The sequence below is a fragment of the Bactrocera neohumeralis genome, chromosome 2 (genome assembly GCF_024586455.1).
Source record: "Bactrocera neohumeralis isolate Rockhampton chromosome 2, APGP_CSIRO_Bneo_wtdbg2-racon-allhic-juicebox.fasta_v2, whole genome shotgun sequence".
Lineage (NCBI taxonomy): Eukaryota > Metazoa > Arthropoda > Insecta > Diptera > Tephritidae > Bactrocera > Bactrocera neohumeralis.
Window position 1 is genome coordinate 57242135 of NC_065919.1, and position 25149 is coordinate 57267283.

A 25149-nucleotide genomic window follows, 5' to 3' on the forward strand; every position below is an offset into this window, starting at 1 on the left:
TGGCGTTCACACACATATAAACACTCCGTTGTCCACATATACTAACACATATGTGATTTATGCATGGCGCTGTGCATAAAGTGCATATGTGTGTATGTGCCAGCGTTACGCCATACTTTGCGTTTTATTCGCACATTTTTCGCATTCGTTTTCACTATTCCATTGTGCCGTCGCAAATTGATGAGGCAATACAAAATCGTAGTTTCGCAGCGCCACACACACATATCTACAAATATATATGTGTGTGTATGTTGCCGCTGTTGGGTAAAGCGCTGCTTGGCGGAATTTTTATTACATTGCAGATATCGTTTAATGCTTGGCAATGTGCTGCTCATGGCACGGATATGATATCACAGCATATTGATTGCGCCCGAGTCGTTACTTTGTGGCAGCATATATTCCTTTTCAAGTGCATATACATATATGTTGTATATGTATAGGTTTGGTGTAGGTATTGTAGTCGAGGGTGTGTGCCTGCCTGGTAATTAAGTTGCGAACTTTATTACCAGCGGCTTTCGCTGTGTGAGTGTGTGCTTATATATAATCGTATTGGTAGTCATATACTTTCAATCCTTGATGTGGCAGCTTTATGGCCTTGGCTACAACGCGCTTTTATTCGAATAATTGCGCGATACAACTTGCCATAGTGATAAGGAAAATTTAAATAAAACGAAAAAAATTAAAATATCAAACAGGCAATAATTTGCAAATTTTATTGATGCCATATTTTTATGTTTTAAGAAAAAAATTAAGGAAATCTTCACAAGCAGTTCCGTTGGGAATTTGTTTTCCGTTGCACTCTAAAAACCTTGTTAATACCAAATTACCCGTCTGAAGAACAACAAAGTAGCGGGGGCCGATGGATTGCCGGTCGAGCTATTCAAACACGACGGCCGAGAACTGATAAGGAGCATGCATCAGCTTCTTTGTAGAATATGGCCGGACGAAAGCAAGCCCAACGATTGGAGTTTAAGTGTACTACTATATATCCAATCTACAAAAAGAGATACCCCACAATTTGCATCAACTACCGTCGCACAAGCCTCCTCAATATCTCATATAAGGTTCTATCGAGCGTATTGTGTGAAAGACTAACGTCCACCGTCAACAATTTGCTTGGATCTTATCAGTGTGGCTTTAGATCTGGAAAATTTACCATAGACCAGATTTTTACCATGCGACAAATTCTGCAAAAGACCCGTGAAAAGTGGTTTGACACACACCATCTTTTCGTCGGTTTCAAAGCTGCTTTTAAGCCGCGATGTCTGAATTTGGTATCACCGCAAAACTAATACGGCTGTGTAGACTGACGTAGAGCAATATCAAAAGCTCCGTCAGGATCAGGAAAGACCTCTCCGAGCCGTTCGATACCAAATGAGGTTTCAGACAAGGCGACTCCCAATCGTGCGACTTCTTCAATCTGCTGCTGGAAATAATAATTTGAGCTGCAGAACTGAATCGAGCAGGTATAATCTTCTATAAAAGTGTACAGCTGCTGGCGTATGCCGATGATATTGATATCTTCGGAATATCTCCTTTCATCAAACAAACAGTCGTTGCACTCGCGACAAGGCTCCTACGTCACTGTTGACAGTCATAACTTCGAAGTCGTTGATAATTTCAAATATCTTATAACCAGCATTAAAGCAACAACCACGTCAGCCTCGAAATCTAACGTAGAATAACTCTTGCCAATAGCTACTACTTCGGACTGAGTAGACAATTGAGAAGTAAAGTACTCTCGACGAATAAGACTAAGTTCTACAAGTTACTCATCATCCCTGTACTGCTGTATGGTGCAGAGTCATGGATGATAACAACATCTGTTAAGTTGGCGTTACAAGTTTTCGAGAGAAAGGTTCTGCGGAACATTTATGATTTGATGCGCTTTGGCAACGGCGAATATCGCATTCGATGGAATGATGAGCTGTACGAGTTGTACGACGACTTTGACATAGTTAAGGAAATTAAGAAACAGCGACTACGCTGGCTAAGTCATGTCGTCCGAATGGGTTAAAATACTCCAGCTCTGAAAATATTCGGCGCAGTACCCGCAGGGCGAAGCAGAGGAAGAGGAGGACCGTTGGAACGACCACTTGGAATCTCAAACAACGAAAAGGAAGAACGACTAACGCGCTGTTGCCGGATAGCGATTTGAAAATTTTGTCACCGCTCTTTACCTTACTAGTGGTGGCGGTCATATGAGGAGTGAAGGAGTGCGTAGAAAGAAGAATTAAGAAGTTATGGAGCTGGTTATATTAGTTATGTTTTAGTTAAGAGTGATCAGGTTTCACTGCCACTGCTTGGGATTTGTTTGGCTGTTGTCGATAAGTGAATCAATTTCATCAATTTCACAAGGTGTGGCTATTACCATCTAATAATTACACACGCCCACGCAGGTGACACCACGCAAATGTAATATGAAACGCCAGCAGATTTCAAGATGAATATGTGGGTTTTCGATTTGTAAGTATATGTGCAACTATTACGTCATATATACAAGTATATATATACATATACATATATATGTATCCGCCAACGCTGCGGCAGCTTACTTTTATAGCAGCACTTCTGGTGCTCACTTGTGATCTTCAGATGCACACCAACAACCAGCAGCCTCGCGACGCAATGTCAAGTTGGTGAATGCCACCAATTAATTAACTCTTGCCCACTTGATGTGTGTCATTAATTAGGTTTGGCACAATGTATAATACACCTCGACTATATAGATATGTTGTGGGAAAATAAATGATAAAAACTGTGCTTTGCTATTTACCTTCCGCCTCACAAAAATTCGCTCGTCATTGCTGGTGACGCGCACGTTGACTCGTCAGTCCTTGCTTTGGCTGCACTTGGTTGAGGTCATAGTTGTGGGCCTAGTGCTGGTGGCACCTTTAAAACTCAGCACCACCTTTGCACTCCTTCAGGCGACCTTAGTGGCGCATTAAAAAATATAAAAACACAAAAAAAAAACAAAAAAAAATATAACAAAAACGCTTCAGTAATTTCAACTTGACGACCAAGTTACTTTCTCACTCTCATTTCCTTACATCCGTTTGGTTAAAGTCAGTAATCTTTTACCTGCTTTATGTGTTTTCATTTTTATTCACCTTTGTTTACTTCTGTGTTTTTGTTTTCGTTTTGTATTTTTGGTTTTCCTTTTTGTATTTTTTGTCTTCATTCTTTCATGCCCACAAGTATTTATCACTCCTGAAACACGAAATGCGAATAATACCAATTTTATTGTCGCTTGACCTTTACCAAAATGAAAGGAATGACGAAAAGCTGCAGAGGGAAGTTGACGAGCACGAAAAAAGAACATAAAAACACAAAAGCAACAATGATTGTACGCCTGACGGACGAGGCGAACTTGCTGAGTGCAAAAACAAAAAAAGAACATAAATAAAATAAATATATAAGTATAAGCTACGAGACAAGGTAAGCCGAAAGGTGCGAGAATATCAGCAAGCTTCAGAGTTGGCAGCGAAAATAAGGGGTTCATCGTTTCGAATTTTGAAAAACTAAAATTAACATGAAAATATTTCTGCTAAAAATTCCCCTCTTTCGAGGCAACTCGAAAAATGTGTTGGATCCAACTTTGATCAGATATCATCAAGTTGAGTTAATTGATGGATGGAGAAGTGCTCGCTTTACCACCGCAGTCAAAGTTTTTAATTTCGTTATAAATTTAAATTTGCAACCTTTTCAATTGCCAAAGCACTTTCACCGATTTATACTGGACTGAAGGCAAAGAGCCTGACGCTCGCAAAATTGTTTGCTGAAGTGAACCGGAACTGTATTATCATTGCTGTGCTGGATGAGGAATATCGCGAAGGAAAACTTCTCATAGCCCAATGGAAATGGTTGCAAGGTTTCTTGACAAGCGTTCACTAGAAATGATATTACGCAATCCGAGTCCGTCATCGTCATGTACAGGGCCCGATCAAAATGAAAACTTGCGACAAGATTGGCCAAAACTTATAAAGCCATAGAAGCCGCGGTTAGCGAGGTAAACCCCGGAACCAGACTGGTAGCGGGCAACAAGAAAGACATCTCACCCAAATCAAAGATAGGGGCTGGATCCGGGCTGCACCATCACAGTTGGATCAAATAATAGTTTATCAGAAACTGCAGAAGTTCATCAGAAACTGCACCCAAATATGTCAACTGAGGGGTGTAGGCTCGTTAAAGCTCTCGAGGACCCCGCAGCAGAAACTGACTTGGAGACAAAAAGATAATAATGCAGATCCTGCCGCTACTAAGAACAAAGTACTATTAATTTTCGACAGATTTCAACCCGCCCAACTTTATTAAACAAGCGAGCACTTCTAGTGCTTGGAGTACATATCTAAATTCCTTACAAACTTTTCAGGATGTGCCCTTATAATGAGAAGAATTTTCAAGAAATCCACAAATATTAGCAAACCTAGTAATATTTGTTGGATGCTTGCAAAACTTGCTTAGAAGATAACATCTTGAGGTAGATTTAGAGCATAAATAACTTGCAACCATCTTTATGAAGAAATGTTATCCAAAGTCACTTTCGCTAGGAAGAAAACAGAACTTGAAGTACTAAAATTTGATTACGCGCAGTCTGAAGATTTTATTAACACAAATATCTCAATCTAATATGATACATAGAAAGTCTGAGGCTATTTATTTAACTATAACTTCAACATACTTACAATTCAGCTATAATAATACCGTTCAATTGATTGGTTGTGATTTGTTGAAACCTTCACTTCTCAGTTGATATAAAAAATCAAATTTCTCACAGTCACGTTGTGCCACCCTTTTTCTTTAAATATATATGGCATTTTAGAAAAATACTCTAAGGACAACAGTCTATTTGCTGCCACCTCAAATCCATTCATGCCGTGTATACGCCTTAACAGCTTTGGGCATTGGTGAAAATGACATAAAAATGTTGGTGACCTTTCGGAAATTTATTACTTAATTTAGTGGGCCATCATTAAATTTAAGGTGTTTTGCTTAATTAGAAATTTTCGCGATTTCGCGTACCGGATGGACGAACGGAAGAGCCGGTGATTGAAAGGTAGGGCCATTTGTTGGGTGGAGTTAGTGGCCGGGTAGCGTTTTGCTATGTGCGCTGGTTCGCTTTCGGCTTTTGGTGAGGGTGGTACGCTAGGCACATAAACAACTGAACTTGAAACAAAGCAGGAGAGTGAATATTACTTTCATTACTTTTCAGAAGTTGTCGGCAGACACGCCATCAATCGAATACATTTTGAGAATAACTTTATCGTTTTTTGTGTTTTTTTTTGTTCTTTTTTTTTGTTTTTTGTGAGAAGAAGTTTTGCGTGTGTCACGTTTTGGAGTAGATACTAGATTTGCTTGAATGACGTAGTTATTCGGTTACTATTTCATAGATTTCAATTTCAGTGTCTTCTATAAGTGTTGAGATGTAGGTCAAGTTATTTGAAAATATTGCTGAGCTAAAAAAAACCATTCATAGTGCAGAACGTTTTTAAGTTTTTCAATTTTAGTGCCATCACAGCTATGCCCAGTTTTAGGTCAGATTTGCGTCGGAAGATATTGAAAGAGTTTCTCAATTAAAATTATGTGTTAGTGAAGTAACTCCTCTAGTCCTCTCATGATCTCATAAAAATCGGTTCGAAACAAATTTTACTTCATAGAAACATACGATTAATGATAATTGAGACCATATTTCTACTCCAGCGGCATATAGTGATAAAATTTATGGCACCCTTCTATCACCAGCGCCTCCTATCGGGTAGATTATACTTTTTACAGTACGCTTAAGCTGTCTTTCTTGCCTCCATGCGCATTAGCATAATATCTTCATAATAGTTTTAAACATAATAAATAACCTGCAACTGCCCCTTCGCCACAGAATTTTGTCGGAAAACTGCCAGTTGCGCTTAATTTATAATACCACTAAAATAATGCCGCAAGAATAACGCTTTGTTGCATATTTCTAGGCGGTATATTAATATTTCACAGCTTACGAATCATAGAGCCAACTTAGATACCATGAAGCGTAATAAATGCCTGCAAAGATGTGGCTTGTAGCTACCCCCGCTTAGCGGTGTCTTGTCATTTGCGGTGAAGCAGCTGTTGGGCAAAGAAATGCGTTGCAGTTGCACAAAATTGTATGACGCCAGTGTCTGTGGAGTCACATAAATGGCGCACTAAGCGAATTTTCATTTTCATATCGGTGACTGAGTAGCGGCGAAGTGGTATACAAAGTGAAGCAGACGAGCAGAAGTCGCTTCATGGTTGTCGCGCCATATTGCAACACTTGTGTATATGTATGTGTGTTCGACCTAGTGGTGACTTAAGGAGATCGTAGAGTCAGCGGAAACAGCAAAAGCTGGGGCAACCGAAGCAATGTAGCATATTTCAAATTGACATTAAAAGTGGTCGGTCGCTCTGATGGTGTAGCAACAAAAATGTGGCAAATACTAAAACAGTTGCAACAGTGTGGCAACTAAATATTTCAGTCACATAAATTCTTGGCAAAGCAAATTATAAATCCTCTTATCTGCATAGAGCAGCCAAGTTGAAGTAAAGTTCAAATGTATATATACTATGTAATCGTACAGACATATATGCATATACATATACAGTATATGTACGTGCATATACTGGTGTGTTTAAGTGTCTTTGTTGCGGGTCGATAACTGTGTTGAAAGTTAAGCGGCGCAAGGCGCAAAAGTACTCTAAGTCGCATTTAGTAAGTGAGGCAAAAATTTCCCACACACTTAGTTCTTGCTTGCTCTAGTTGTTGTTGTTGTTGCTTAGTTAACCACATGCGTTAAAAAATACGCTTTAAAATCGTGTAAATAAATTTCCCGCGCAATTTGCAACACTACCTTAGCAGCTTCTGCTGAAAAAGCAAGTTGCAACATGCGCTCTACTACAAAAACAGGCCGCGGTAAAGCCCTTAACAAAAACACACAATGAAGTAGTTGCACGAGGTGACGAAAATTACGGTGAAAAAAGCGGTAAGCATATAAGAGTGCAAAATAAAAAGGAAAAGTAATGTCAACTTTTCTTTTAATGCCATTAAGTGAGCTGCAAGTCACTTAGGAGACCCCGAGCGGTGTTAAGGGCTTGGCTGGTAGCAAGCATACACCGAGGCCGGTATATGTAGATTCGTAGTAAAATGCAGAAACAGCAGCATTGCGGCTTAAGATGACTGGCAAACTCGCAAATAAGATAAAAACGAAGTAGTTTGCATTTAGAATCCTTGCGCAGCTTGCTCATTTTGTAAAGGGTGTGTCAAAAGTTTAGAAATTATAAAGAAGCAAAGAAAAAAGCGGTAACTTCAGATATACAAAACAATAAAAAGTTAACTTCGGCTGCACAAAAACTATAGTAACCTTCACAGGTACACATTTACTAAAGCAAAAGAGTGTACATATAGTCTTTTATCTTGATTTGAATTAAATCAAATTGTATGATCATCACTGTGATTGGCAGTCAGTGCATGTCTGAAGTTTGTTGCGTCCGAATTCTGTTTGCCGTATTGCTTTATGTCGACGACATAGTTGAGGATGGACTTCTTGTTTCTCTTAACAGGCTGTTCCGCTCCAAGCAGGTTGCTGAAGGGATGATTTCTGCGAAAGCCTCATTGAAACTTCCTTATTGGCGACTTATCAACAGCAAATTTAGTTGTCATTGACCGGAAGAGGTAGTGATCATATGTTTCGAGGCTTGAAGTATAAGGTGGAAGTATTATAACCTCCTACCAAACTCCCGAAGCTACCAAGTTTCCGAAGCTTCTGTCGAGTCACTATCGATGTGTGTGACTTGGAGTGGTGCTGTTGGAGCTCCTCTTCTATTCATCAAAGTTGACCACTTCTGAGCTGTTGCTGCCTCGAGACTGTCCAATTGTTGACGGGTCAGAATTAAGAGTTTGCCGGTGAGGAGCAGCTTGTAGTAAATTATTTCCTGCTAATCACGTAGCATAATCTTCCTTACCGTTAGTCCTGGCTCAGCCACTGTGTGCAACGCCTCACTGTTGTTCGACAACGACCGTTTTCATTTACGAAAAGGACTCACTTTTCATTGCCAGTAACCATCTACTTCAGAAAGCTATTGATTTTGTTGCGTACGATTGACTCCTCCAGTATATGAATCATAAGCTCTACTCACATTTGTAACCACTTGAGGTGAGCATTCACTCCGACAAGAGCTAACATCGAAATGCATGCGAGTTGGATCTCCATTGGCGTCTTGCGATCTAGCACCGGACCAATGGATTTTGCGTGCGCTTAGATCCAGTATACATATAGAAGCTTTTTAGGTAACACAACGGACAAGGTCCAGTGTGTTCAACGTGGGTACCTGCTGACGACGGCTTTCCTCACGTTGCTCAAAAGCACAGCGCATCAAATAACCACCTTGGTAGAGTTCGAGGCTGATCTAAAACCTCTGTCGTACTTAGGGTTCGGCACCCGGCGCAATGCAACTCCACATTCAACTGATAAAGTATCAGTTCTTCCCGCATTCGGGTTTTAACCACAACCATCACAATACTTCCCTAGGAGCCAGTTCGCATGAGTAAGTTGGCGCGAACTGCAAGGGCTCCTGCTCCCCGTTATACCAGAATTCAGTTACCGGAGAGACCTCATAGCCGAAACTACTACCAGTTGAGCTTCCATACTGCTCTGGACTGGTGACAAGATACCACAATGGACAGAAGTTCTAAGCTGTCCAAGTAAGATCTCTCGAATGATCGATCGCTTAACCTAACTTAACCTTTTACTAGATCTAATACATACTTCATTGGTGCTCCGCCTTTTCCTGCTGCGTGTTGCAAACTGGCAAAATTCATATGCTGCTCGTGCGGTTTAAATAAAAGAAGTAAGAAAGTTCCAAAGATGTCTTCTGTTGAAAGTATTTCAATGTGCGCGTCAATTTTTGAGTGTTTTAGAATATTGTTGCGAACTATTTCCATCTGCCTAAAAATATTTTCTACTAAAATATACAGCAACCTGAACTGGTTTAAAAAGTCGATGGCGATGTTTGATATTTTCGGAGATATTTTTAGCAAGTCTTACCACTTCATCTGAGCTAAAAAGTTAATATTACATAAATAGTAATCACGAAATTTGGAACATTATAATATGAAATAAAAAGTAAGAAAAATATTATTTTTTAAAATACAAAATATTGTTTCCCCTAGTACCACCCTGTGTACATATTCATACATAGAGTTGAACCTCTTGGCTTGCGTTTGTATGCGTGGCACTGCAAGGTTGTCGCCGTCAGGCATGCAGTCACAGTTCAGTGGCTTGGAGTGAATAAAAAAACAAAACAAAACTGTAAACTTATCGCCTTGCGGCAAATCCAAATTAGAATTAAGACGCTGGCACAAGCGCCAGCTGCATTTAATTGCAAAGAAAAATACATTAAAATGTACCCCAGCGCTGTTTCTTGGCGTTCTCCTTTGCACAGACACTTCAAGCGTGGAATAGCGCTTTTAGCACCACCGACTCGGCACCACACCATAAACGCAGCGAATTTATCAAATGAGTGCAATTTGGACTGCAACTAAGTGCGCTGTTATGCCAGGGTTAATACCGTCAATTATGCACGGAAATGTACGCAGTGGAAACGAGGGAGAGAACTAGTTGCAATAATTTTTCTAGGTTATGTGGCTACTTTGGTGTCTCAGCTTAACAAATACCGAGCACTTGCGAAGAAAATTATGAGATTACTGCAGTAGTTCAATACTTAAGTAATAGGGAAATAGAGGGTTGGTCAACTTTAAATTATCGCAAATATTTTGATCTTAGACTTGCGAACTTTGAACAAAAGGCCTTATCAACTTTGAAGGACTTTACTTGCAATTTTTCTTGTTCCACGCTTAGCTGATTTGCAGTTCACAGTAGTTCGCATATGAGTATTTTAAGGTTAGTATCTTAGATAAAATATATTAACAGGTTTCGAAAATTTTTAAGGACTGTGAGTTTGAAAAACTTTTCAGGGCGATTAACTGAAAAAGGATTTTCAGTCTATTTTATTAAAGAAATCTTGTTTTGATATTTCAAGAGAGTAATAAAATCCCTTTTGTAGAAAGCAATAATAAATAGCAGAATAGATCACAGCGGCTTCGCAAAGAACCGCAGCGGGAGTTATTAAAATATATGTGATATTTTTCAAGAAAAATGATACAAAGTAGAAAATAATTATTTACTCACACAGAGGGCTTTTTTTGGTTTCTCAAACAATATCATCTGTTTCTACTTACCTAGACAGAGCGCAAGGGCATATAGCTGAAAATATTATCATGTTTTTTTTTGATATCATCATTATACTGACGATGGTTTCAAAGTCAATAACCGTTAATCTGTTTTTGAAATATTTTATTAGAATTTTTTATTGTTCCAAACTACACTAATAACAAAGAAATTCTGAAATTTTTGAAAAAAAAAATTAAACTCGGATAACTCCCTACAGGATCATCTAAAGTGAAACATTATGTGTTTTAGTTAAAACCTTAACTTAGAACTTGGACGAAAGAAAAACACTAAAATTTGGATTTTTGGCAGACATTTTTACAAAAAAATGTTAAGTCCAGTCAAAATTTCGCAAGAAAAAAAATCTTTCGTCGAAGTCTTTAAGAATTGTATCTCAAAGAGTTATGTAAAATTTCATGAAGATCGCTTGAGTAGTTCTCAGAAATCTTGCCAACCGACTTCAAAAACACAGTTTCGAGAAAAATGCTAACTTTTTATCGAAAACATTAGTCAATTTGGGAGATCTGTATTTCTCTTTGGCGTCAAATACCTAATAACAAGATACTCGAACCTCCGGCTGACTTTATACCACATACAAGTATATAAGTTATCTTAATGAAAAGAAAAAAAATACGATGACTACGCTTGCATCGCAGCTAAATACCCTTCACGTTACAAAAGGTCTTTTTAAAGAACTTGGTTGCGAAGGTTCATTTTGTATGCTATATGCTATAGTTATCGGATCTGAGAAATTTCTTCGAAAATTGCATTATTGTCTGACAAAATAACCCACGCTAAATTTCGTGAAGGTATTACGTTAAGTGAAAAAGATTTCCATACAAGCACTCGATTGCGATTGTTCAGTTGGAATGGTAGCTATATGCTATAGTGTTTCGATATCGGCGGTTCCGAAAAATAAGTAGCGCCTTGGTGATAAATGGACGAGCACAAATCGACTCAACTAAGGTTGGTCAAAATGTGGATTTTTTAATGAATTGAAGTAGACCGAAGAGACTAGAAATTGAAAGAGAATAGAATGAAGTAGTTTTCATAAATATTATAAAGACATATTATTGGTTTAGCGCTGAGTATGAATGAACTTTATCTAAAAAATCGTGCAAGCCACGTATTCTTAATATAATGAATTCCGTACCTCCGATTGCCACTACATCAATTCAATATATTAAACTTGGCCTCTTTGACTAAATTTATAACATGAATGTTTTCTAATTTGAGAATGATTATAATATATTTTTTGCAGATATGTGTAATATACATACATATATAAAACAAGTGAGTCCATGACCCATAATGTTAATAATTGTACCTAATCTTCTACTAAATTAAAATATGATTATATTTTATGAGCATCAAAGTCGGCCTTTAAACGAATTTATTTATATATATGTATATCGTCATCATATACAAACTTATTTTAAACTCCATTATACAAATAAAATGCGCCTGCAGTTCGTCATCACTATGCAGATTTCTTTTACAGACCATTTGACAGTGGTTCTACACGCGTAAACTCACAGTACAAGCCGCCCAACACGTTCACCCGGGCGTATGCGCAACCCTAAGCACCAGCGCAAATAAGAACGCTAAAAAGTGCAAGCAAAAATAAATTCATGCTGCGCGCTGTCACTCATTGCCCATTCACTGCGCAGCTAACGCGCGTAGCAAATTGTGTTAGAGCAAAAGAAATGCGGTTAAAAGAAATCATAACTTAAACTGTTTAGAACGGAAGTGACGCCGTAATCTCTCACGTTCTGCGCGACACGCACATACACGAACGAACGCGCTGTCGCCAGCGCCAGCAAGAAGGCATTGTCAAGGCATTAGCCCGCTGAATGGCTAACCGAAGAGGTTGAGTTGGTGGCACTGGCGCGACTGAGAAATACTTAAAAATTTTACTTGATACCACAACTGCATACCAAATGAGAACACATATACACTTATGGACACGCCAATCCATGTATGTGTTAATGTGTAGTTGTGGCACAAGCAGTGTCTCATGTTTTGCACAAGACTCGCTGACACGCGCACGTGGGGAAAAGTGTCGTGTTGCGGCATTTGGCATGCGGCATGTCGCAACTGTTGAAAATGACGCTGGTGTTTGAAGGAAATATATGAGTACACTTGCCAGCGCTTTCAAAATATTTCCTCTTAACTATATAGGTGTGTGTGCGTGTGTGATTTTATTATTGCAGCCGGAAAATGCAAAGTGTTGCAAGCGAGGAAGCGAGGATGGAGTGCGCTGACTAAAGCAAATGCAAAATTTCAGTCACTGTGTGGCGCATATATGTAGGTAAATATATACATATATGTATATATATATATAGATAATATATAAATGCACTCCTTTGCATAAACGAGTTGATTTGTTTAGCACACGTTTAGTGGAGCTCACTATTACGTGCCATGCTCTGTAGAGCGGCGCTTAGCATGTCGACTTGGCTTCGTGTTTACCGTTAGTAGGTATGTTATTGCAGAACTCGAATCGTTTAGCTTCATTTCTGGCATACATAAATATGTCTTATAGTGCTGGAGATAGTGCAGTTGTGTTAGTGGGAAATCAATCTAACGGTTTAGTACTCATATGTCTTAAGTGGCGCAATAAAAGCGACAGTTTACTTGCCCTTGATGTGTTTCATCAATAAAATTACTATCTAAATTTCATAGGCGACTGTGATAGAAAAGCAAGTGAACTATTAAGACAATAAAAGGAAACTTTTACTCTCAGTTTTTACTCCAATTGGATATTGAAGCTTGTTTTTTACTGCATTATTTTGCTTTTCATCATATCTATTTATATAGGGGAAATTTTCACTGAAAAATAAATGTATATATCTTTTATATATACACATAAATATAGGCATCGATTTGATGAGTGTTTGATCGCAATATTTTAAGGAAGCTTGTCAAATGAAGTCTTTTATATTTGATATGTTTTTACTTAATTTGACCCATTACAATAGGGTTACGTTAGGTTTGCTTAAATGGTCGATCCTTCCTCCTATAAAATTGAGCTTCATAAATCGATGAAGCACTTTGAACCTTAACCTTGAACGATATAACTTTAATAATTTGCATTCGACTGAATTTTTAGCCTTACAGCATGGTCAATGCCTAGTGAGAACTCCTACGTTTGCGACAAGCAGAATTTTACTAAGGGCAAGTAGCTCAGTAAATCTCCTACGTTCTGCTCTAGGCTACGCCAGTCACGCAGAGGCTGGTCCGCGAACAACGCTTGCGAGGTCCATAAGGCCTGTGCTAGAACGTAAGATGACAGCGGGCAGCCAACTCATTCCCATTTATGACCGGGGTTTTTCTAGCTCATCATCTTTGCAGTTACAGTGATTTCGGCAAAGTTGAAAAAACAGCTGCACTTCGGAGCTGTAAGTCTACTGCTACTATAATAGCAGCCACAGACCCTAAAGTAGTCCGGTAGCTTAAAGCTAGAGTTCCTTACAGAAAACTCCCCGTCCAGCCTTCCATTCTAGCTTCGATCCATCCATGTGATATATATGTGTATACTGACGTACCATAAGTGCTATTACTGGTGCAGTCCGCAGTGCGCCGCAGATGCCGATGAAATTTGCTCTTAGGATACGTTAAGGCTTATTAGCGAGTGTAGCCTATTCGAGCGCCTTCTACCAGACGAGTACACCACAGAACATTGCTGACTTGACTACGGTTTCCTAGAGCCAAAATACCACCTTTGGTCAGAAAAGAAAATTTCCGAATCATCATCAGTAAAAAGTTGTCCAAACTAATACAGCAAGATCGTCATGTGACCCATCGTAAGATTGAATCAACTATAGAAATTAACCAGCAACATTGAATGAAAATTTAGCCTTAAAACGATTTGTTCACGTTGTATCCAAACCATTTTGTCTTCTTAGACCAGTCCAGTTTTTCTCAAAAACTCGTATCGTCGACTTATCAAATGTTGTCATCATCCATGCCCCTACATCATATAGCAGAACGATAATGAGTGATTTGAGAGTTTGGTTTTAGATCGTCTACAGAGGATTTTACTTCGCAATTGCCTACTCAGTCCGAAGTAGCACTTGTTAGCAAGAGTTATTCTGTGTTAGATTTCGAGGCTTACATTGTTTTTGCTACTAATGCTGGAACCAAGATAGACGAAATCATCTACGACTTCGAAGTTATGACTGTCAACAGTGGATATTTCGTTTTGTCCTCGTTCACTACCAGACCCATTTGCTTCGCTTCTTTATCCAGTCTGGGGAAAGCAGAACTAACGGCGCGGATTTTGAGTGCAATGATATAATTATCATCATGCATAAGCCAGCAGCTGTACATTCTTATAGAAGATAGTACCATCTCTATTTAGCTCTGCAGCTCGAGCAATTTTCTCCAGCAGTCGACAAGCAAGTCGCACAATAGTGAGTCGCCTTATCTGAAACCTCGTTTGATACTGTACGGCTCGGAAAGTTCCAATCCCTATCCAATCCTGACGGAGCTTTTGATATTGCTCAACCTTAGTTTACACAGCCGTATTAGTTTTGCGGCGATACAAAATTCAGATATAGCTGCCATTAAGGCAGGTCCTTTTCGTGTCGACAAAAGCAGCTTTAAAATCGACGAAAAGATGGTGTGGGGCGATCCTCTTTTCACTGAACTTTTTCAAGATTTTTCTGTTAGTCGGCGCATCTTTTTGTAGAATTTTGGAATATTACCTAAGTCGGCCAGCTTGTCGAGCTTTTCGTACTCACACATTTCGGCCTCTCTCCTTTTTTGTCTGCTAATGGGTCTCGTTTACTTCTTTATTCTCTCTGTATCTATCCCATCCCGCACGTGTTGTGGTCTTGTAACGTTGCAAGGTAGCCAGATTGGTTTTGGTGGCCTTGATGAATTTTTCTATGCTGGAATATAGTACTTCAGATTGCCGTGGTGGTCATCAGAGAGGGCTGATTTCTCAATCGATGGTGTTGTTTCTTTTTCATTGGGTGCGCTTTTCACGTGGCGTGTCCCAATCCCAGCGCACAGCACTGGGGAAGGATGGTTCACATTCTCACTTTAACTCGCCTTCAAACGGACGATTTTTGGTTACCCAGAGGATACTTGGTCTAAAACTGGAAGTCGTGAGCTGCTTGAGCCATATGTATCATAATTGTTTCTGGCCACTTCCCAGTGAATGGCGCTCAGAGAACTTTCCTCACTTGCGTGAACTGCTACACATGACCAGTTCAGTTTAACTACAGACAAAAAAAGCCTACGAGCATTTTTAGCCGTGATAACAGTTCCCTCATAGAACAGCAACAGAACGGGTAGTTTATATAATATTTAAACTTAACTGTTATTTAGAAAATGAGTACAAACCTTTTTCGCACTATCGTTTTGACAGTATGACAACTTGTCTTTTTGGATCGAAATTTGAAAGCTTGATCATGTGATTTTATGAATCGATAGTTTTGTAGCTATTATGGAAACCTAGCGCTTTTCGAATGAGAAAAGAACTGTAACTTAAGATTTACTTTAAAATACAAAATCTTTGATCATGTGGGGTCGCCTAGGAGTAAACCACCAACTAATTTTATCAAGTTTTTTCACGATATTCATTTCTATAAAAAAAGTTAAAACTCAACCACATAAAGAAATAACAATTAAAACTTAATTGCTGTAATGAAATAAATTGTCGGCAAATATTTGTCGACTTCTTTGCGTGTCGTTTTTACCGCTTAAGACCGCCTCGCGGACAAGGTCTTTTGGGAACTCAATAAAAGAAATTTTCGTTTTCCTGCCCCTAATGGGGTTACGAGTATTTGTTTGTTTATTTTTTTTCGTATGTTGTTGTTTTTTGGCAAGTTGTGCACGACAAAATTCGACAATCGTTTTGCATGTAGGAAACCCATTAGTTGACAGAACGCTTCGAGTGTGTGAGTGCGTTTGGCAGGTGGCATAGCCAAGAACTTGCGCTCAGTATGTGCAGTTATTCGGTGACTTACAACTACACAAACAAGCACGATTGTGTGTAAAGCGACTAGGAGAGCGCATTAAAAAGAGTAAATAGCGGAAAATATAAAACCTTGATTTAAGTGCTTTTCGCCAACACACACTATAATTAAAGGAACTCAGCAGCGCACAAGCCACACCGGAAAGTGAGCAAAATAAAATGCACAACAAATACAACAAACACGCTGATGTGCTACGATGCCGCAGTGATTTTGAAAAATATAAATGAAAAAAAGAAAACCAAAAAACATTTTACGATTTTTAAAACCACTTAAAAGCATTTTCGTACATTAAAGAAAGCAAATGCAAATAGAATTTTGCAAGCGAGTGGTGAAAAGGTCGAAAATGCGACTGCATTCACTTAAGGCGAGCATGTGTATGAGTGTCGGCATACTTGCAGGTTCACGTAAGTATTGTTGGTGGCTTTGTGACATGTCATGTCGTTACTGCCCGCATTGCCATAAAATGGCCCAGTACTCACGTACACCTGCAGTTGCGGCGGCACACACATATGTCTACACACGTAAGCTCGAGACCCGAGTTGGCGCGCACAACAAGTCTGAAGTCTTGAGTGCTGTCAACTGAAAATCGTTGCAAAAGTCCGGCGTGCCACACATTGCACATTGGACATGACATGCCTCAGGTGCGACATGGCGCAAATGGACAGGCATTTCTTCGCCACAACAAGCACACATGCGGACATTTACGTGTGTGTAAATACCCAGTAGGAATCGTAGGAAGGTGAAGTCGCTCATATGAGTCATTGCCAGGTTTCTTCACTTTTAACTATAACAGTTTTATAGAACTCTTCTTCTTCTTTATTGGCGTAGACACCGCTTACATGATTAAAGTCGAGTTTACAACAGCGCGTTAGTCGTTCTTTCTTTTCGTTGCTTGGCGCATATTGGAGATCCCAAGCGAGTCCAGATGCTTCTACGCTTGATCTCTCCAGCTGAGTAGTGGCTTTTCTCTTGCACTGATTCCCCGGCGAGTACCGCGTGAAATACTTTCAAAGCTGGAGTGTTTTCATCCATACGGACGACCTGACCTAGCCAACATAACGCTGTCTCCCAATTTGTTGAACTATGTCATTGTCGTCGTATATCTCGTACAGCTCATCGTCTCATCGAATGCGTTGCCAATGTGTAAAGGACCATAAGTCTTCCGCAGAATCTTTCTCTCGAAAACTCGTAACGTCGACTCATCAAATGTTGTCATCGTCCATGCCTCTGTACCATAAAGCAGTACGGGAATAATGAGTGACTTATAGAGTTTGTCCTTTGTTCGTCGAGAGAGGACTTTACTTCTCAGTTGCCTACTCAGTCCGAAGTAATACCTTTTGCTTCACCTTTATTCTGCGTTGGATTTCGAGGCTGTAATTGTTGTTGCTGTTAACACTGATTCCAAGATAGATGAAATTATCTAGGACTCCGAAGTTGTAAGTATCAGCTATGTCGAGGGAGCCCAGTCGCGAGTTCGATGACTTTTTGCTTGATGACAGGAGATATTTCATTTTGCCCTCGTTCACTACCAGACGTATGCCAGCACTTTTCCTACAGGGCTATCACAACTACTTTGACAATATGTGACGTGACAAATACATTGATATACAGAACATGCAACTGCAATGGTTGTGAAATTCCGCAAACGTCTCTGGTTATGCCGGGTTAAATTGCATAATACAATTTGCCGCATATGTCATGTGCCAGATACTTACTTTTCCATTTGCTCAGCTCAGCTCTACGCCTGCTTCTTTCCGTGCGCTGCAATCCTCGCCGTCCCTTCACTCCGTTACTGGTATCGCCTTGCACACATTTAGCAGTCGCATTTCACAGTTGCATTCCTATGGCTCTCTGACATATTTTTGACCATCCATTTACTTCAATTAATTTGGCAAAAACTCTGTGGATTTGTAGTTAACGAGCCGGTTAAATTGAACAAGTAATGCAATTGCTGCGGAAAATTGTCCACTTTGAGAAAGCAAATCATACACTTTAAACGTAATTAAACGGGGGTCGGGTTGATGCTGTCGAACTTAATACTCGTTTAGTTGCTGCTTCTCTCTTGCTGTATATACATATATAAGGTAGTCGACAAAAGTCTTTTCGTATTTTGTCAATAGATGTCGTTGCAGTAGTATATGTCCAATGCTACCAATCACATTGTGTTATACCATAAAGTGTTGGAAAGGTGAGATTCTAAGCTTCATTTAGTAAAAAAAAAATAAAATCGGGGAAGTTAAAAATAGTTACAGCTGTTCAAAAATGAGTGAAAATAATGAAGAAATTCGCTATATTTTGAAATTTTTGTATAAAAAAGGGAAGAATGCACGCTGGTGGCTTGCAAAAATTTATGAAGTTTACGGAGACGTTGCTCTATGAGTTCGTGTAGCACAACAATGGTTCGCCCGCTTCTGTTCTGGAAATTTCGAAATTTCGTTTTAAAATAAGTTGAAATTTGATTAGAAATACGAAAAGACTTTTTCGACTACCCAATATAATATTTCAGAAGATATCGAAATACATATTCATCTAGAGACCTGATCTGATGGAAATATTTAAAAAGTGTAAAAAAAAGGTATGGGCATAAATTACTTGAAGCAAGTACTTTCGGAGATTTGAGCCTGACAGATACCATTTTTTTGGAAGTTTTCTTGCAGTTCGGCTACTTGACCAAGGGAATCCAAATTTTTTCAAAATGAATCAGCAATTATTAAAGTTCGTTAAACTGACTTCAAACTTTCTAGTGAATAAAATATTTCTAGTGAAATAAAATGAACGATCCGTTTCGAGGTTTCCTACTTTTTTAAAGAAATAACATAGAAATTTCGACTGGTAACTGGCGAATAGCACGTGTTATGTTTTGCTTCAAGGCCTCAATCGAAGCAGGATTGTCCGCATAGACTTTGGACTTTATATATCGCCACAGGAAAAAGTTTATCGTTGTGATATCACAAGAACTTGGTGGCCATCGACCGGCCCAAAACGTGAAATTATCGCTAAAGTGTTCCCTTAATAAATCCATTGATTGATGCGATGTATGGGAAGTGACGCCATCTTGTTGAAACCTAATGTTGTCGAGATCGCCAGCCATAAATTGATCTCATTGCTGAACAAAATTTGGCTCGAAAACTTCGGTTCTTAAATTCGCCAAGTCGTTCCACGCGTCAGTCCGAGTTGCTGCGAACGGCACCGAATCCACGAGCCTCGTATACACTCTCACCTACGGCTGCGATATTTCCATCACTGCGTGCTGATTGTGATCTATGCGGTCGAGTATTATCCAATAATGAATGCTGGGTCTCAAAATGGGTGATGGTGTTGCGAATAATACGCTCAGATTATGTTGGTCATAAGTTGGGTGAAGCGCGCAAGCACACATTTTTTACAGAATGTGAATTTGCATAATAAAGTTGTATGATTTTTAAACGTTGTTCAGTCGTAAGTATTTCCATGATGAATAGCCAAACAATACTGAACAAAAATAACATGGCAGCTTGACACGACTCACGCGTGATCTGTCACTAAAAATTGAAAAAGCTACCTCTGCTTGGAGGTCTCTTAAGTAGGAAACATATGACTTAAAAGGGTTTTGAAACATTAAAAAAAAAATGTTTATGGTACTCTAATTATGATATATGGACAATAATTAAAAGAAGAATCTGGATTACAAGAGTTCATGAGATAAAAAATTATGCTTACAGCATTTGTAAGAAATAAAAGTTTGCATTCTGAAATAAATCTGCTTGGTGATAAAATATTATATAATAAAATTTATATTATGTTAATATTTTTTTATTTTTTAGCATTTTAGTGCAGAATAAGAGTCAACTGTATGCCTTGTTGCCATTTGCGGCCATCTTTCATATCTTTCATGCAAGTTAATTACTTACCTTAATTTAATAAAATAATAAAATTATAAAAAAACTTATGCCAATAAACTAAGAAGAATAATATACCTTTTACGCATTCAACCAAGGAAATATTGCATACTTTTTTTTGCAAAACTTTTATTTACTTAAAACCAAACCAACGAATGTTCGAAACTAAAATCTCCTATAACTCCTTGTTAGAGGCAAACTTTTGCATTTCAGCTTGCATTTAAACGCTTAAGACTGAATGCCAAACTTTACAACTTGCGAGTACTTAGGCTACTTAAGAAATTATGTACTTTTCGAATAAACTCGTTGCACTCGTTTGTGCAACACCACAAAATGCCATTTTCATTTCCATTTACATGGCGCGCAAGCTGTTTGATTGTATGTGTGCCTTTTGTTTTTGTAGGTTTTTCGTTTTCGTTTTTGTTTTTGTTGTTTTTTATTTTTGCTGTTGAATTTTGCTTGCACTCATAGCGCAATTATTTTATTTTCATTTATTCTTTTATTCACCTAAATACAAAATCAACATTTTCTCTGCATTAGTTGAAGAAGACTAGAAGCTAGAACAGCGAAGTGGAGGCAAGGAATGCGAAGAGAAAATCTAAACATCAACAGACAACGGACAAATATGCTTAAGCACTTAAGTAAGCACACATGGCAGCAAGTAATGGGCAACAAGCAACATTTTAAGTGCATGGGTGTGGCTGGTTAAAACGAAAGACAAAGAGGGGCAAAGAGAGAAAGAGTGAGTTAGCAGGAGCTTGCAGTGTGTGGTTGTGGGCACTTGCAAGCATACACTATGCGCAGTTAATAGTTTATTATAAGAAAAATTTTGTATAGAAAGTGCTTTGTATGTGTGCGTGTGGGTCTGTGCGAAGTGGTCACAACGTGCGCCTGTTGGTATGCTACTGACAGTGCAGCAAATTGAGACGCAGCATGAATGCGAAGAAAAGTTTCGAGTGCTTTTTCCTGTGTCTGTGCGGTTGTGTGTTGCGAAGAGCACTTGTTACTTAGCGCACAGCTGCCATGTGCATTTTGTCTGCCCTTCTTTCTTTTGTGTATGCCACTTTCTAATTTCGAATTGTACATATCCTTTTTCTATGTCCGTTTTGTGTGTCGTAGAGTGCGCTGAAATTGCATGTTAACTTATTTCCTTTCTTTGCTTTTGTTTCAATTGCAGATTGCCGAGTGCCGAGCGCAAGTTGAACTACAGCTGAACAAGTGAAACAAACAAACTGGCAACAACGGTGGCAATTGCTGGGTGCTTGTGCCGCAACAAAAACGAGTTACAAAGTTTGTTGGCAGTGGAGTACGCCGCGGGCAGTGAGGCAGTGTGTGTGTGCGCGCGTGTATGAAATGGCAAGGGCGAGTAAGCGCGCAGTGGCAGCAGCAATAAATAAGTAAACAAAAGAAAACGAAAAACAAAAACAAACACTAGCGCGCGCGTAATTTCTTCAACAAAACTGGGACAAAGGCGGATTAGCTGAGCAAACTGCAGCAAGGAAGACAAACGCGTCAGCACTAAGCGCAGCTTTCTCGAAATAAGCTTAGTGGCTTGCTTTGTATGCGGCTGAAACAACACTGCAACAGCATTTGGCAACATTGTACCGTTGCGCTGCATGTCAACCGAGCTTAGCGAATTACGTGAGTCAAACCAGCAGGCGATTGCCGCAGCGCGCTTACAGATTTAAAGCGCACACATTTTTGACTTTGCCACTAGCTGTTTGGTTGGCCCTCAGCACATTTGACAGTTGCAACAGTTGCAGCAACAGCGCGAACGGCAGTAGCGCGCGTGACCTGAGCCAAGCATAGCAAACACTGCCAGCCCTAAACACGTGCGCAAATTGAAAAATAAGGCGCGCATTAGAAAAATAACGGTAAATAACGGCAGGTGTGAAAACGAGAGCAAAAGAGAGAAGTGTTGGAAGGTGGTAGCGGCAAAGGCTTAAAGCTGAAAGTCAAGAGTTCAAACGCGCAAAAGCCAGAGGGAAAGCGCAATCAGCGCGTCCGCTAAACCAACAAGCATTTTCCAATTGCAACCGTATCAGCTGCTGCAGCGGGAGCGAGGGAGTTCTGAAGGGCAACCTAGTGGCGGGACACGCGCTTCACAACCCCATATAAATCGCTTGACACACGCTCAATCGCTGCGATTTGTGACGCACTGAAGTGGGAATTGCAACGCGGCGGCGGTGAGTGGGTACTGAGCGCGGTGTAGCAAGAGCGCATATATACACCGAGGCAATCGTGTGTGAGCGCTTGACCTGTGAGGGCTGAACTGCTGTGTTGTGTAGTGACGTCATTCAATTTGCTGGCTGAAGTTGGGTAAACACCGCAGGGTTAAGCGTCGGCCTAGTTTCGCGCCATCGTCGGTCGTACAGTTGAGCGCCGGGTCGTAATACAAACGCGCGGCGTCGTTTCGGTTCGTAATTCGTAAGATACGAGCGTGTATGTGTGTACGCGTGTGGTAGCCAGCAATTGCCGTACATCCATATACACACTTATATTAGTTTCTATGCCCGTGCAGCTGTTAGTGTGTGCGTGCGCGCCTCTTTAAACAAACACAAACACTAAACCCGGTCAGGCGTTTTGAGCCGAGCCAATTGAGCCAGCCAGGCAGTCAGTCGTCAATCAGCTGTGTGCACATCGAGTATATCGCGCGCGCATAGCCAGCGCCAGTCGAGCAGTGTTAATAAGGTGTACGTGCACGTGCACGCCGCATTCAACCGTTACATTTTGCGCACGTCGTTCGTTACATTAGCCGCTTCCGTACTCACCATCACCACCACCTGTAGTTAGCATGGCTCACATAACGTCCTTGCTGTCGGGCGCGTCGTCAGCCGCGGCGTCGCCTCTGTCGTCGCGTCAATACAGTGTCGCATCCTCGCCCAGGCTAAGCGGCGACATCGGTCGTGGTCTATTCGCCATTGTTGTGCTGCTATTGCGTATGTCCTCCGTGTATGGCGTCATCGATCGCTTGGTGGTGCAGACATCGAGCGGTCCGGTGCGCGGTCGCTCCGTCACCGTGCAGGGTCGAGAAGTGCACGTCTACACAGGCATACCGTATGCAAAGCCACCATTAGATGATTTACGATTTCGCAAACCGGTGCCAGCGGAACCCTGGCACGGTGTGTTGGATGCAACGCGACTGCCGGCAACCTGTGTGCAAGAAAGGTAAGCGCGCAATTTCGCAAAGGGTCTAACTAGCAGCGCTATATTTCGCTCAGTCATGACAGTTGGTAAATGAAAAGCGCAAATAATTGACTGCTGGCAGTGGCAAGTGGGGGAAATTGGTGCGCCATTGGCGGTGGCACTTGCTGAAAACTTTCAAATAATAATATATGTTAATGCAGCGCTTGTTGTTGTTGGAGCGACACAACATGACCAGCAATTTATTGTCGTATTTTGCGTTATTAATGACAAGCGCCAGGTGCGGTGCGCTCTTAGCTCCTCTGCATAACGGTGTAATGCTGGGCTTACAAATTTCTGCGCTCTCATTCGCTCCTTTATGTTGGCTTAACTGATGGCTGCTCAATTAATTTATATTTGGTTTCCTGTTGTTACTTATGCGCCACCTCTGTGTGGTGCTTCTAGTAAGCTCAAAACTGAAAGTTTTTTCTTGAAAGATTTTTTCTTAATTTTCGTAATATGCGTCATGTATCGACTCCATTAATTTCTATTTGCATACATAACACATTGCTTAAGGGCATTTGAAGTATAGCAAAATCCATCCATTAGAGGTGGTTGCATAGATTCTTATACCTTGAACAGGGTATATTAAGTTTGCCACGAAGTTTGTAATACCCAGAAAGAAGCGTCGGCGACCCTATAAAGTATATACATATATAAATGATCAGTATGTTGAGCTGAGTCGATTTAGCCATGTCCGTCTGTCTGTATATATTCGAACTAGTCCCTCAGTTTTTAAGAAATCGGTGTGAAATTTTGCAAACGTCATTTTCTCTTTTAGAAGCTGCTCATTTGTCGGAACCGTCGATATCGGACTACTATAACATATAGCTACCATACAAACTGAACGATCGGAATCAAGTTCTTGTATGGAAAACTTTCGCATTTGACGATAAATCTTCACGAAATTTGCTATGAGTTATTGTTCATAGAAATAATGTAATATCGGAAGAAATTATTCAGATCGGCTTACTATAGCATATAGCTGCCATACAAACTGAACACATAGTTACTAAAAGAAATGCACCTGTGAAGGGTATATTAGCTTCGGTGTAGACGAAGTTAACGTTTTTTCTTGTTTTTTATACATATATAATGAACTTTAATGAACCAAATAGGTATCATTTTAGTCGACCACTTCTTGCTATTTTTCCGCTAAAGACATTATTCCATCGGTGTAAAAGTTTTCTGGTTTCTTGGCGAAAAACTGCGGAAAGTAATTTTCACAGGCTTCTCTTGAAGCCAACTTTACTCCATTAAGGCAGGTCTGCATTGACAGAGACAAATGATAGTCCGATGGTGCAAGGTCAAAGCTATATGGTGGATGTATCTAAACTTCCCAGCAAAGCTCTTCCAGTTTTTGCCGAGTCATCAAAAATTTGTGTGGTCTAACGTTGTTCTGTTGGAAGACAAAGCCCTTTTTGTTGATCAGTTCTGATCGTTTTTTTTCGATTGCTTGCTTCAATCTCATCAGTTGTTGACAGTAAAATGTAGAATCAATCGTTCCGCCAGGCTGGATCAGCTCATAGTGGATGATTCCTTTCCAATCCTACCAAACATTCAGCATAACCTTACGAGCAGTCAATTCTGGCTTTGCGACCATTTGTTGAGCTTCACCACGCTTGGACCATGATCTTTTTCGCACATTATTGTCGTATTTGATCCATTTTTCGTCTCCTGTTACCATTCGCTTCAGAAATGGTTCGATTTCATTTTGTTTCAGCAAAGAATCGCAGATGTTAATTCGGTCTATTAAATTTTTCACAAACAATTCATGTGGTACCTAAACATCGAGCTTCTTTTAGTAGCCAGTCTTTTTTAAAGGGTTCGAAACCGTTCGATAATTAATGTTAAGTTCCTTAGCGATAT

At 39.9% G+C, this 25149-nt stretch overlaps 2 protein-coding genes across 8 annotated transcripts in view; one reads left to right on the forward strand and one right to left on the reverse strand.

The window, feature by feature from the left end:
* LOC126751778 (uridine phosphorylase 1) overlaps positions 1-25149 on the reverse strand; it is a 453502-nt gene that overhangs the window by 95627 nt on the left and 332726 nt on the right. The window lies entirely within an intron of this gene.
* Positions 1-25149, forward strand: part of LOC126751772 (acetylcholinesterase) — a 454065-nt gene that overhangs the window by 56174 nt on the left and 372742 nt on the right. For all 7 annotated transcript variants that reach the window (XR_007665922.1, XM_050462297.1, XM_050462295.1 and 4 more), the window contains one exon: positions 21275-23265. Coding sequence is in view for 6 of the 7 variants with exons in the window: in XM_050462297.1 (XP_050318254.1) it covers positions 22892-23265 (374 nt within the window). In the remaining variant the exon portion in view is untranslated. The remainder of the gene's footprint in view (positions 1-21274; positions 23266-25149) is intronic.